The 14,489-nt window shown below is 45.6% G+C and overlaps 1 protein-coding gene across 1 annotated transcript in view; it reads left to right on the forward strand.

The window, feature by feature from the left end:
- Positions 1-472: 472 nt before the first annotated feature.
- Positions 473-14,489, forward strand: part of FER1L5 (fer-1 like family member 5) — a 57,360-nt gene continuing 43,343 nt past the window's right edge. Inside the window, exons 1-13 of the mRNA XM_090280763.1 lie at positions 473-557; positions 2,088-2,140; positions 2,734-2,825; positions 3,537-3,645; positions 4,797-4,851; positions 5,305-5,414; positions 7,311-7,439; positions 8,111-8,173; positions 9,108-9,158; positions 12,418-12,448; positions 13,062-13,177; positions 13,410-13,533; positions 13,983-14,035. Of these exons, the coding sequence (XP_090136889.1) occupies positions 473-557; positions 2,088-2,140; positions 2,734-2,825; positions 3,537-3,645; positions 4,797-4,851; positions 5,305-5,414; positions 7,311-7,439; positions 8,111-8,173; positions 9,108-9,158; positions 12,418-12,448; positions 13,062-13,177; positions 13,410-13,533; positions 13,983-14,035 (1,071 nt within the window). The remainder of the gene's footprint in view (positions 558-2,087; positions 2,141-2,733; positions 2,826-3,536; positions 3,646-4,796; positions 4,852-5,304; positions 5,415-7,310; positions 7,440-8,110; positions 8,174-9,107; positions 9,159-12,417; positions 12,449-13,061; positions 13,178-13,409; positions 13,534-13,982; positions 14,036-14,489) is intronic.

Raw genomic sequence — 14,489 nt, forward strand, 5'->3', positions numbered from 1 at the left:
TCTCCTTCTTTTTAAAAACCTCTGTCTGCCCTGAGATGTTAATATGGGTTTTTGAGAACATGAGTCCCCCATCTCAGGTGGCCAGTATGTGAATAAACCTCTTTCCTTCCACCAGCACCTGCCTCACAAGTTTAGAATTCACTGCGGCAGGCAGGTGAGCTTGGGTTTGGTTTCAGAAAGAGGAAAATAGAAGCAACCATATTGTTTTATTTCTAGGGGCCTAATCACCTTAAGCCCCTGGCTTCATACTTTGATTTATTCTTCCTCTCACTCCTTTGATTCCTCCCCAGAACCAGGAACTACCTACCTTTGTGACACCATCTCTATTGCTAAGCAACAGACTCAGGGCTCTACTAGCCTCATAAACCCTGGGAGAAGACTTGGACCAAGGTGCTCCAAGAAGGAAGCTTCAGAAGGAAGAAGGTTGCTTCAGAGGGAAGAAGGTTGCTTCAGAGGGAAGAAGGTCACCGACATGCTGCGACTTGTCGTGGAGTCGGCAAAGATTAATCCACCCCTAACTCCCCCACCCAGACCCTGTGTGTCTGTCTACTTCAGAGGTGAGCACCAGGGTCCTGGATGGAAGAGACTGCTCTTTGAATACAAGAGGCAGCATGTATTCGATGAAAAAATAAGACTATTGGCACCCTATTATGTGAAAGATGCTCTGTCTGACAGAAAGCTGAGGTATATACCTTCAGTTATTTCAAAACTTATCATCTTCATTGCTCTGTCTCCCTTTTTTTTCCAGAGCATGGTTATGGGAAAAAGAGAAGATTAATACTTTTCTCAAATTATTAATCTCAAGCTTCTATAAACTAGGGCTGTGCCACAAACTCAGGTGTAAAGAAAGAAAAGAAAAAGTACCTGCTTCATAGGATTAATGTGAAGATTTTAAAAGATAATTAATATATGTACAACTCTTTCTACAACTTCTAGTAATTTCCAAAGAACATTAATTACTTTTACAATCAACAATTTATATTTTCATAAGTATAATGATTTTTGTTCCTCACAACAAATACATGAGACAAATGAGGCATGTTTTATTGTCTCCATTTTTTATAGATAATGTAGAAAGTCCAAGAAAGGTGAGGAGAAAGGGGATTAAAGGGTTTAATGAGAGAGAAGGAAAGAGAGTAAGTTTATCTTCATAACAAAGAGCTGGATTCAAAGGGGAAGAAGAGAAGGAAAAATAAACCACCTGTTGGTGGAGACCATGGGAAGGTAGCTACAGGCAAATGAGTTTTCCAAGTACTTTCCATGAGACATGAGTCAAGGATGCAATTCCTTCCATTTTATTCCTGGTCTCTCCTCTCTTCTCTTCTCTCTTCTCTCTTCTCTCTTCTCTCTCTCTCTTTCTCTGGGAAGAATCTCAAAGTAATTCAACAATTTACTGGTCCTTTGCAGGGCTACAGACTGTTCTTTGTTAAAGATATTTCTGGAGGGGGAGGATTTTAGTGGATAAAGCTTTTAACCCATTATAGATGTTTTGGGATGTCTCTTTGGGCACACTAGGTTTTGTTCTGAGCTTAAATAAACCCTTACATCTCAGTGCCAGAACATAATAAAAGTTTATCCCTTGCTTACACCAAGCCCAGCAAGGATGTGCTGGTCAGGCAGCTCTCCTAAGTTGTTTAGAGACCAACTGCTTACGTCTCGTGGCTGCAAAGTACCCCTGGCACCACCCTGTCAGCAGATCATCAGTGTGGATTTGGGGAGTGAAAAGAAGGAGAATGGAGCATCTCATGGGAGATTTTAGGAGCCAGGCCTGGCAGTGATGAATGTCCCTCCCATGCCCCTTTGGCCAGACCAAGTCACATGGCCCTACCGGGCTGCAAGATGGCTGGGAACTATATACTCAGGAAGAAAAGGAAATAAACACAGAACATTATCGGTTATGTGGGGTGATACTCTTATAATAAGTGAGAAATTTGGAAACCCTATGTGGTAGAAGGAATCAGTGCCATGTCACACTTGCCTTTATAGACTTGGAGTTTTCTCAGAGCTTCCCACCTTTCTTTAACCAACTTGAGCCTAGACTTTGAAATATTTCCTGTCACCAATACCAGCCCTCGGTATCTTTGCAGATATCAAGAAGAAAACTTGTGAGGCGGAAGGAAATAACCCCACATGGAACGAGGTACCAGGGCAAGCCGGGAAGAGGCAGTGACACCCAATAGTGAGGGATGGGTCAGACCATGCTCAGAAGTCTAGGGAGAGAACATGGGGTCTCACAAGCTTTTCCCAGAGCTGGGCATCTTTGTCTGGGAGTAGCCTCTGAGATGACAAGGCTGTAAAGGCCTGAGGACTGAAGCAGCCACATCTGTTCATCACTGCCTTGGCCCTTCTCCCCAATTCTGGGCATGGATTGTGGTGTGATTCACCCTGTCTAACCCAGCTATCCTGATATCTCCAGAAACCTGAAGCAGAGACAGACTCCCTGTGCAGATTCCCTTCTCACTTTCCAATCATACAAGTCCTCCTCCACCTCTTGGTCCCCAAACCACTTAACTAATGTGCCCACAATACTGCCATTTAAGCTGTGGGGGCCCAGGTAGGATGCCCAGGACCTTGATGAAATGTAACCATCCTCTGAGGAAATTAGACTTGAAGGAGTTTCCTCAGTTCAAGAGAAGCACAGTGCTAGCCCGTAGTCTGCATCCTTCCTCATTTCCTAGAAGTATGGGGAGGGGAGGGTAGAGGAGGAACGCTGATCTCCCTGTGCCTCCACAGACCCTAATCTGGCACCTCTGGAACCGCCCCCTACAGAATGACTCTTTCCTGCAAGTCATCCTTCAGGACTTGGGCTCAATGAAGAAAGAAAGGTGAGATGGAGAGAGGCACGAGGAGCATCTCTGGCCAAAGCTACAGCAAATGCTGCATCTCCTGTCCCTAATCCATAACTCAGACACAAGTATCAGAACCCACTCCAGCCAGCTACTGAAAAAGAAAAGGGATTGTGGGGAAGGCACTCGTGAGGCCAGAAGTGCAGATCAACTAGAAGTAGGAACCTAGTAGTCCAGGAGAAGTTCTGTCTCTTCTGGAGCCAGAGAACTCTCAAATCTCTGCTTCTCACTGCCTAGCCCTGCTCTTTATCAAGGCTCCATTCAGCTGAGACTGACATCCACTGAACTGGAAGCTATGGGGTCATCCTAGATCAAAATTCCTAGGATGAAAGAATCTGATTGGCCCAGTTTTGGTCAGGTGCCCGCTCCCTGGTCCACTCAGCTATTACTTGGCACAGTTTCCATTTAGAACAAGTGTGGGAACAGAGCTTCTGGGAAAGGGCTGGGTAAGCAGAGCCAGTAACTGGGGCACCCACTGCCCAGAGGGCCCCAAAGCCAATTACGAGAGGCTCAAGAGCCCTGTGGTCTTTGGTGGATGCTCCCCATCACTGTGTTCTTCCTTCAGCAACCCCCTGTGAACAACACAGCCTCTCAGAGAGAAAACTATCTCTACAAAAAGTCTTGGTTGAGACAGGGAAGGATACCCCTTCCTCTGGTTTAAGCACCCATACCTGCTCCTCATATCCCCAGGTTCATTGGTCTGGCCACAATACTGCTGAAGTCCTTGGTGAAAAAATCAAGACAGGTCCTTTCCGTGAAGGACCTGGCCCTACTCAACCATTCCATGAAGCCCACAGACGTGAGTTGGGCCCCAGGAAGGGTGGCTGGAAGATTGGGGCAGCCAGAGAAACTGGGCCATTTTGCTCCAGCAGAGGCCCTATGACCTCACCCAGAAGCAGTGCTTCCTGCCCTTGGGGACCCCATCACACTGCCAATGTCTCCCCAACATCCCCACCCTTCCACCCACCCACCCCCTCACTCACACTTCCATCCACCCACTCATTTAGGCTATTCAGTTGCTCATTCACTGGGTGTCTAAAATGGCGCTAGGCCTCGGATAGAATAGTGGATGAAACCTAGTCTATTGGAGTAAGCACCACTCACAGTGACAAGGACACACATGTACAAGAGTGAAGAGAGCTAGGACACTGAGGTCAAGAGGGAATCAATGATTCTTCCTAAGAGGTCATGGAAAACTTTGCAGAGGAGGTAATTAAGGTGTGCAAAAAAAAAAGCAAAGACCAACCAGATGAAAACTAGCAAAAGCTATGTATTCAGAACTGGCTATAGCAAGGGAGTTGGCCACCATCACTTGGTTTTGGCAAAGACTCAAAGGCAGTAGAGGAGAGGGAAAACTCTATAGCAGAAAAAAAGGGAAGGCTCCAGGTGTGTATGGATGGGAGGCTGTTGGCCTGGGGAAGCTGTGATCTCACTAGAAGCTAGGCATCCTATGTGATTGCTTAGGGTGCACATTTGACTTTCTATGGTTGGTCCTAAGCTGTAAGTGGAAACAAAAATGAGGGAAGTTATAGTTACTAATCAAATTCTGACCATTCAGGACCAATTATTATTGTTTGCTTGCTGGATTGTTGCTAGGGCTGGTGGTCTGACTTTCTATAAGTCTGATTTACAACACACTGGCTTCCTGCACTGGTTACTGTAGGTTGGTTTCCTAGGCGGAGTGCTGCAGATTGTGGGTCAAAGTTCTGTTTTCATATATGCTCTGGCCATTGTCTATTTATCGATTCAGTTTCTCAGGTTATAACCACCAGTTTATAACCTCCCTGCACCCTAGACTACACAAGCCCTCGTGGCATGGCCTTGCGGTATGGCCAGCATCACTCCACCCAGGAGAACTGGGCATGAACCAGTTCTGGGATTGTTCTGGTGCTGTAACTTAGTCAAGGATTTCATGGTCTGGCTTATAGCTCCCTTCTCTTTGCCTTGTAGTGCACTATCACCCTACATGTGGCCCATATAACCAACCAGGATATTGAAAAGACAGGTATATCTTTTCATGGAGCTTACCCCTGCCTTTCCCCAGGCATAGCTGGATGGGCATTTTGCGACCTTCAAAACCCAATGCTTGAAACCTATAGAAGGATTGTGACCAGGTTAAGGTCTAGAGGTTAGATCTCTAGACACTTAGTTGAGGCTGTCTGTCACCTTAAAACGTCCACTTGTCATCTTTAGACATGCAGCCTCCAGTGGGTGGCAGGGGGAGATAAGGATGGCCATTTCCAAGACCCTCCATCTGTGGAGAGTGGGGCCTCAGGTTACTGGTGGGGGGGTGGGGTGGCCGTGGAATGTTCTGGGCAGACATGTGCCCCTATCAGGTATTGGCCGTGTTTTCCATCAGGAACTAGTCTTTGGGAATAGAATGATAAAGTGGGGGAAATGCCTCAAAATGTCCTGAACCTCCGCCTCTGAGAGCTCACTCTGGACTGTGTTTCTCCAGGAGATAAAGACCTCCTGGACATAACTGCACAAGAAGTAGCCAGGCAGAAACTGATGGTTCCCAGCTATGCTGCACACAAGGAGCTGTCTCCAAAGCCTCAGCACTTTCAGGTGAGGACCTTCCAGGAGGAAAGCTTATGTAATTTGCCTGATGCCTCACAGTGTTCCCAGGTTATCCCTGCCTCTTCACAAGGTCATGGCAGAGGTTTGGAGCTTCAGACCAGGCTACAGGTCCTCACTGTATCCCTGCTGGTCCAGGGCCCACTCTGGGAACTTGTGCACATAGCTGAAATTAGAGACTGTCCCAGTGATGCAATAGGAGGTGCACCAGCTATGCATCAGCAGGGCCTGGCAGGGGCTGGGGAGGCAGAGCAGAAGGCCTGGGCCCTGCCTGCATGAGTCCACAGGATTCTTGACAACACAAGGCTAGCCATGTGCGAGGTCAAATTAGCCATATGGGAGTTGCTGAGAGGAGCTTGAGGGGATCTGTGGGAAGGTTCACGGCTCCACTATGAATTCTGGAATCCCCAACTTCCCTCCAATCTCTAGCCTGTGACCTAATATTTCTGCCGTGGTTTTGTCTGCCTCAATGTGCCACTTGCTCAGGAGACTCGGAGTCCTCCTTGACTGCTCCTCTTCCTCAACCCACCCCCTGCATCCAGCCACTGGCCAAGTCTAACTCTTAATACCACCTGACTGCTCCCACTTCTCCATCACCACCTCCTTTCCTTGGCTTGAGCCATCACTTCCATGGACCACCTTAATAGGTTCCTCCCAAACTCCAGGCTTCCCAGCTCTCTCTGTCCATTCTTCAGTCAAAATGGCCTATCAGAGATGTCATTCTTGTCATGCCATGCACCTGTTCAAAGATTTCCTTAAAAATAAGAATACCCCAATGTCTCCAGACAAAAGCCAAGCTCCTTACAATGGCTTCCCGGGCCCTAGATACACCCAGCTTTGCCTCTCCAAGCCACCCTCTCCCTTGCCCCTGCCACTCTCCACCCTGCACTAACATCCTGGACAACTCAATCTCCATTTTCAAGCCTGTCTCTCACCATTAGGCCTTTGTACATGCTGCCCTTGGAATACCTCCCCTCTCCCTTTTGGCCCCATCCTTTTTCACCAGGCTAATTTACCCAGGACAGCAGGCCCTCAGTGTGCCTAGGTCATACCCCTTCCTATGTCGTAGTGGGTAGGACAAAATGCTGACATGAGGGCTGTTAGCCTGGTTTGGTCCACTCTTATCTCTGAAGCTCGGGTAGCTGCATGTGTGTCAGTCTCAGAAGGGCCTCTGGACTTGATGGAGACATAGGAGGCCTGTGGAGAATGACTGGACCCACAGCCCAGTCTGGGAGTGCTGTATGATATTTACTCCCTATGGTCTGATGGCAAGCTCCCATGACTATGTCCTGCTCACCACTGCCAAGCTATTTCCTTCTCCCCTGGGCTCAGCCAGCCTGGATCTCATGTGGCTCCAAGTCGCTCTTCTCCTTCCTGCCTTCTAATTCTAGGCTCAGATATTACAGTTCCTTTACTGAGTCTTGGTAAAGTGTATACATAAAAGTAGCAGAGGAAATGACAAATCAGAGATTATATCACAGATTATAGGTGCAACTGCATGGAACTTAAAAATTTTCAATTCCTTAAAAAGATCATAGATTAAAAAAACCAACAAACAGAAACATTAAACTTTTTTCTTATTCTGTAGCAAGCCCATACCAGTGGAGAAGAAAAACAGTCCACACAAGATGCAAAGGGCAAAGCAGTGGAGGGAACAGTTCGCAGAAAGAAACAGGGCTGAGGCCAGCCCCAGGCCTGCCCCAGGCCTGTCCCCAGGCTTGTCTCCAGCCAGGCAGACCCAGCTCCTGCCAGCCTTCTCCCTGTGGGCTCCCCTTCTATCCACAGTAGATATTTCTCATCACCACATTTAGTTCTTTCAGAGAGAGTCCCTGTGAAAGAAGGGGAACCAAGATCCCCAACATCAGGGTCTCATTTTGTCCCTGGTAGGTCCAAGTGAAGGTGTTTGAAGCCCGCCAGCTCATGGGCAACAACCTCAAGCCAGTGGTGAAGGTGATCATTGGAGGCAAGCAGTACTGCACACGGACCAAGATGGGAAACAACCCTTTCTTCAACGAGGTGTGCCACATGTGCCCTTCAGGACTAAATGGGGCACTTTGGCCACATGGGCCAATCTGGCTGGGCATTCTCTGCAGGCAGGCAATCAGCTTGTTTCTTGACTAAGGCATTTTCATATGTTCCATGAGGACTTACGGGCACCTGTATAGGGCAGAACACTGTACTTGGCCTTGGGATACCGTTGGATAATTTGCAGGAATTATTGATAAAACTGTAGACATGGGGAGTGGAGTCTGCAAAATGCATTGGGGACTGTCATGGATAGCACTTGGGAGCCAAAGAGCGACTGAAGCAGGGTAGTGACAGAGCCAGGTTTGCATTAGGGAAGTTCTGGCTGCAGCAGAGAGTAGGGGTGGGGTGGACTGACAGGGCAACCTAGGAGACAGAGGCTCCAATCTCCATCCCAAGGTGCCTAGCTGGGCCCTGAGCTGCTCATGACAGTTTTTCTGGGAATCCATTATCCCTTCCCTTTACCTAAGCAAAAAACCCTCCAGGAGCCTGGCAGGCCTCTGCTTCCTGAGGAGGAGCATGGGGGCAGTATAAGCTAAGAGTTATTAAAATGGGCAAATGATGGGAAGAAACCCACCACTCTGAGCCTTTGGGCTTATTGAGTCTCTGGGTCCAGTGGTGGAAGAAACATTGTCTACTCCCACCCCCATCCTGTCCTTCAGATCTTCTTCCAGAATTTCCATGAGGTTCCTGCAAAGTTCTTCGATGACACCATCTTAATCCAGGTGAAGAACCAGACAAGATGGGTCCACTCTCTTGTCCTACCTCAGTTCTGGGAAGCACTTTAGCTGTCCCCCACCCCAACCCCATCCATAGAGCCAGAGTCACTTCATATGGTCTTTCTGACCCCAAGGCAGCATCTCCACCACCTTCTTCACACCCTGGCAGCTCAGCTCCACTATTCATTCATCTGTTCAACAAATATGGAATGTTGCCCTGGCCGGGTAGCTCAGTTGGTTAGAACATTGTCCCAGTACACCAAGGTTGCTTGTTTGATCCTGGTCAGGGTACATATAAGAATCAACCAATGAATGCATCAATGAGTGAAAAAACAAGCTGATGTTTCTCTCTTTATCTCCCCCCCCAAAAAAATCAATAAATTAAATAAATTTTTTAAACAAAAACAAATATGGAATGCCAAATCCTAGACCCTGACCTGGACCTAGGGAAACAAAGCAGCCTCTTCCCATGTGCCAGAGGACCCCTCAAATGCCCCCTCAGTGTGGCACATTTCATTCCCCTACCAGAGGGAACCCAGTAACAGTGGTGAACATGTGTTTATCCCATGCCTCCCGTGTGCTTAGCACAGGGCTGAGGAGAAGGAGGAGGCTTCGCCTTTGGAGAGTTCCCACATCTGTGAGAACACAGGCACATAGGAACAACCAGGACAGCAGACCGTAGAGAGTCCAGTGCAACGCTGGGCTTTGTGCTGACCTTTGGGTTGACTAAGTGAATTGGCTTCTCTAATCAATTTTCTTACTGGGAAAGTGGAACTAAAAACCTCAACATCACAGAAAGCCTGTGTGGGTATACAGAATGAGCCATTAGGAAGCGTGGAGTAAACCCTGGAGAATTCTGAATGTGCCCTTACAGTGATCTCCCGTGGGGATGGGGGAAAGTGGGTTGTGAATAAGAGCTGTTCTGAAAATTCCCCTGCAGGTGATGAATTCCTCCGTGATGAGATACAATGCGGAGATCGGGAGGTTCCAAGTGAGTACTGGAGAAAGGAGGAGGCTTGGGGACCCGCTCATATAGACCTATCCACCCTCGGCTCCACGCACAAATCCGGGGGAAAGAACTTGAACTTTCATGCGGAAAGATCCACCTACCAACTGGATGACTTAGACAAGTACTCTGAGCCTCTACTTCCTCATCTGTAAAATGAGGATGATACAACCACAGGGTTGTTGTGAGGATTAAAGTATGTGACATTCATGAAAGTGCTGGATGACTTGTTGCAGTGTCCACACGCATAACATGATAGACACGGTTTAAGCCTCTGTATCCAGAAAATGGAAGCAGAGCACCCAAAAAAGCCAATCTAATTCTCAGAGAAACCCAGAGAAAGCTTGCTTCATGAAGGGCCATGTGAAGATTTCCCAAATCCAGGAAGATCAGGGAAAGGTAGGATTGCCAGGTTAAACACAGGATACCCCATTAAATCTGAATCTTAAACAACAGGTACTTTGTAAATAGAAGCATGCCCCAAATATTGCATGATCGCTCAAGAAATAGGGCAGGAGACAAACATATACTGAAAAGTAGTCACTGTTTATGTGCAATTCAAAATTGAGCAGGCATCTGTATTTTATTTCCTACCTCTGGCAATCCACGAAAAAGGGCTCCACCCTTGGAAAAGGCAAATTTAGGACAAATTAAAATTAGGCTCCTTTCTCACTTCTTGTAATAAGCACATGAACACTTGTGAGCTGCCCCTCCTCCCATCTTACCCTTAAAGCAGCAGTGCAGACTTAGCAATTAAGATTCTAGAGAGGGTAGATGGCAGGAGATCAAAAAGGTTGTGCTTTTGACAAAGGCCACAGCAAAATTTTCAGACAACGACCAACCATATGAACTGTTGAGTAAATTACAGAGGGCATAGAAAACCTGAACTGTTAAAGAAAATATATCAGTGTTTTGGAAAATTTTAAACATACACAGCAGTAGAGAAAATAGTATAAATTCCCACTTCCTCCTCACTCAGCTTCACCAGTTCATTGCCAATCAGGTTTTTATCCACACCCAGCCCATTTCCACGATCCCACTGGATTATTTTGAATCAAACCTCAAACGTTGTATCATTTTATTTTAAAATATTTCAGCACGTTGTTCTAAAACCTATTTTATTAAGTGTAACCAAATACAGCTATCACATTTAATTAAAACCCTTTCTAATTTGGTATTCAAATTCCCCTAATTGTCTTGTGAATTCCTTTTAAAGTTTGCTCAAGCCAGGATCCAAACCAGGTGCATACACTATAGTTGGTTAAAGTGCATTTTTGGGTCTCTTTTATTCTGTTGATCCCATCCTTTTTTTTTTTTTTTTTTGCAATTTATTTGTTAAACAAATGTGTTTGTCCTATAGACTTTCCTCTAGTCTGGATTTTGCTCATTGCATGTCCAGGGGCTCATTTCACAGGTCCCCCTGCCCAGGTATTTCCATCTAGAGTTCCACCAGACTTGGGTCAATTATTTGACAAGATGACTTCAGTAGGAGGCACAGAATGTCTTTTGGTTTCTCTTTGTATGTTGTTAACAGCTATTGATGATCACTGCCTAGGTCTCCTGCTTCATTAGGGTTGACAGAGGTTTTTGGTTTTTTTAAGGGATGGCTGGGTTTTGTTTTGTTTTCTTCCAGCTTTATTGAAGTATAATTGACATACAATGAATTATATATATTTAAAGTAAATAATTTGATATATTAAAAATATGTATAGACCCATGAAAGCATCATCATAATCAAGATAATGAACATATCTACCACATCTGTCACCCCCCAAAAAAAGTCTCATTGTGCCCCTTTGTAGTTCTTCCCCCTAACCCTTGTCCCACTCCCTCCCGTCTGCAGGCAACCGATGGTCTGTCTTCTGTAACTATAGACTGCTTTGCATTTTCTAGAATTTTATATAAATGAAATCATATAGCATCTTCTCTTTTTTGTTTGACTGCTTTCACTCAGCATGATTATTTTGATATTTTATCCAGTAGTTCATTCCTTTTTATTGCTGAGTTGTACTCACCTGTATGGATATACCAATTTATCCATTCATCTGCTGATGAACATTTAGATTTCTTCTGGTTTTTTGGCTATTACAATAAAACTGCTGTAACATCGATGCATAAATCATAGTGTGGACATATGCTTTAATTTATATTGGGTAGATACATAGCTATAGAAGTGAAATGACTAGCTCATATGGTAAGTGTATGGTTAACTTTTAAAGAAAATTCTTAATGTTTTTTTCCCCAAAAATTCTGAACAAGTTTTATCATTTTATATTCCTATCAGAGGTGTATTAGAGTTCCAGTTGCTCTGTGGACATTCTCATCAACACTTGATATAGTCCCTTTTTTATTTTAGCCATTTTAATTATGTGTAATCATATCTCATGGTGATACACTTCCCTGATGACTAATGATGTTGAGCATCTTTGCATGTGCTTGTTTGTCATCTATATATCTTTTATGTCTGTTGAAATTTCTTGCTTTTTCTCACTGGATTGTTTTCTTACTATTGAGTTTTGAGATTCTCTTATATATTCTGGATACAAGTTCTTTATCAGATATATGATTTGGAATTATTTTCTCCCAGTATATAACTTGTCCTTTCATTTGCTTAATAATGTCTTTCAAAGATCGAAAGTTCTAATTTCAATGAAGCCCAATTTTTCAGATTTTTCTTTTATGGATGTGCTTTTGTTGTTTAAGAAATCTCTGTTTACCTATCCAAGAGGGTAACTGGTTTCAAAGAAGGCCTAATGTGCAAGGTCTGGGGAGTGCTCTGTGGACCTTTCAGATGTGAGCTACAACGGTGGCCTTGCCCCAGACCACTTCAGTCCTGTACCACATCCCTCTGGCCTCAGTCAGAAAACTTCTCCCAGGGAAAAGGGGAGACTCAGTCTCTCTGCCAACTCCTCCTTTGATCATCCTCTTCCCCAGGACAGGAGAAGCTCTTACCACACCCAGGGAGAGAAAAGAGTCAGTGTTGTGTTGGCCAAGCAGTGCTGCTTGGTGGTTAAGTATCCTTTCAGTCCAGGCCTTCTTATTTTCTAGCTGTAAGATGTTGAACACTTCTCCCAAACACAGGATCTTCCTCTGTAGAATGGAGAAGATATGGACCAACTGCTCTTGCTGCAAAGATTTTAAAAGTTAGGGCAGGCAAGCAGCTAATACTGTCATCAGCTTAGTTGGTATCACAAATCTTGGTTGGAGGTCCTCACTAATTTCTATTCCATGCTTGTCTTTTCAGACAGATATTGGTTTTATCTACCATTCTCCAGGTAAGTAAACAGTTGGTGCAAATATGTGTATCTTCTGAGAAAATCCAGGCCAGCTGTCGAAACATCACAAATCCCTGTATGTTTAACACATTGGGGAGAGTATCCAAGGGTGTGAATTATTTTCTGTACTTGATAATATTTTACTGTACTTTATGGTAGTTTATCTTGCATTATAAGAACATCTTTCTCTGCCAAACTGAAGGCATCCCTTTGGGTCAAATGCTAATCTTTTTATGCAGCCTTGGGTTGACTATTTTTGAAGCCATTGTTGGGGAATTGAAGTTTGAGTAGAGGTTTCCTCTGTGGCTTGGCCATGACATACATACCTGGATGAGGTTGGGACTTAAATTTGGGGAAAATTCTTGTCTTTTTCATATCAGGACAGTAACATCTATAGGTTTCCAAGATGGGAAAGAGGGGTCCCTATTTTCTAAAGGCAATAACTGGCAGCCTGGTGAGTGCACTATTTTGGCTTAATGTGACTCTCATTTTCCTACTACTGGATGGCAATCAGAATATATGAGACATGTTTCCACATCCCTCTCCCACACAAACAAAGACTGGTTTTGGGGAGACTGGAAGATGGTCTCCCATGGGTCCTCTGCCTCTCTAGGTCACACACTCCTGAGGAAATGGTTAGGCCTCTGCCATCCAACTGATCCCAACAGCGGTGTGAGAGGCTACCTGAAGGTCACCATCTGTGCCCTTGGTGTGGGAGATCAGGCCCTGGTGAGGCTGCCCTCCACTTCCCAGTAACATTTCCTATCCTGGCTGCTTCTGTGGGGCGCCCCTGGGTCTTCCAAGTGGCTGCTGATCTTCACAGGCTTTCATTTGTCCACTGTGTCACTTTAGGATTGTCCACTCACTCCCTTTTGGTGGCCTTGGCTGTGACCCCCCCACCCCCCCCCCACCCACCCCCACCCCCATGACTCTGACCCTGTCAGCTCTCTGGTCTCTCCAGGTAGATCAAAAGCTGCCCTATGGAACTGATGACACCAATATTCAGATCTTCAAGTCGAAGATGGTCACGATCAACATGGCCTACTTACAGTTCTTCATCTACTGTGCAGAGGACCTTCACCTCAGTGAGAGTCAGGGTGGCAGGGAGGGCATGACCCCCAGGTGCCCTACACAGTGGCACCCTAGGTCCCCTGGGTCTTCCCTGTTCCATGTGAACACTAACCTAAGATTTGGGGTGGAGGGAGAAGGTGAAACTAAAATTCACTAAGAGTAATTTTATAGAGGCCCCATAGACACCCTTTAAAAATGGGCCATGTGTCCCTGACCTGTCTTTGATGCTCGGGTGCAAAGGTCCCCTATGCCAGCTACCGTCCCTGCTGCCATTATGGGTCATGACACAGAACAGCACACACAAAGAGCATGAAAATGAGAGGCGTTTGCCCAGGGGCCCCCAAATCACATTTTGAAGAAGGGTTTTAAGTTGTTCTGTCACGTCTTTCCCTCCTCCTCCTTCTCCTCCTCCAAAAAAAAAAAAATGCTGTTGTCTAAGAATCTTTTAACTTCTTGTTCACAGAGAAACGACACTTAGTGAGTCCTATGTTGGAGGTGGAACTAATTGGGGAAAAGGTAAGTGTAGAGAAAATGGTCACCTAGAAAAAAAAAGTAGTGTGGGAGTGAGACTGGGTTGTTAGCCAGAACCCCAGGAATCATCTCGCAGTCCGTCCATTAATGGGCTGTGTGATCCCACTGGACCAGGAACTCTGTGAAGGTGGAGGCCATGGTTTGGCCACTGTCTCCCAGAGCTGTGTGCAGTGCCCAGCATGAAGAAGATGCCCCAAAGACACAGATGCCTGAAGAGCGAATGACTGAATAAAACAACATGTCTGCAAATGAACATCACTGAAACAGTCACATCCCCTCTGCACCTCTGTTTCTTGTTCTATAAATTGAGGGTTCTGGCAAGAGATTCGCTGACATTCCATGAACCTCTGTGAACACAGCATGTTCCAAAGCGTGCTGATGGATGCTTTGTGCAAAAAACAATCCTATGTTCAAATTTAGGGAATGCTGGTTAAAGTTA

This window comes from Furipterus horrens, unplaced genomic scaffold, assembly GCF_987537825.1.
Source record: "Furipterus horrens unplaced genomic scaffold, mFurHor1.1.pri manual_scaffold_6, whole genome shotgun sequence".
Taxonomy (NCBI): Eukaryota; Metazoa; Chordata; class Mammalia; order Chiroptera; family Furipteridae; genus Furipterus; species Furipterus horrens.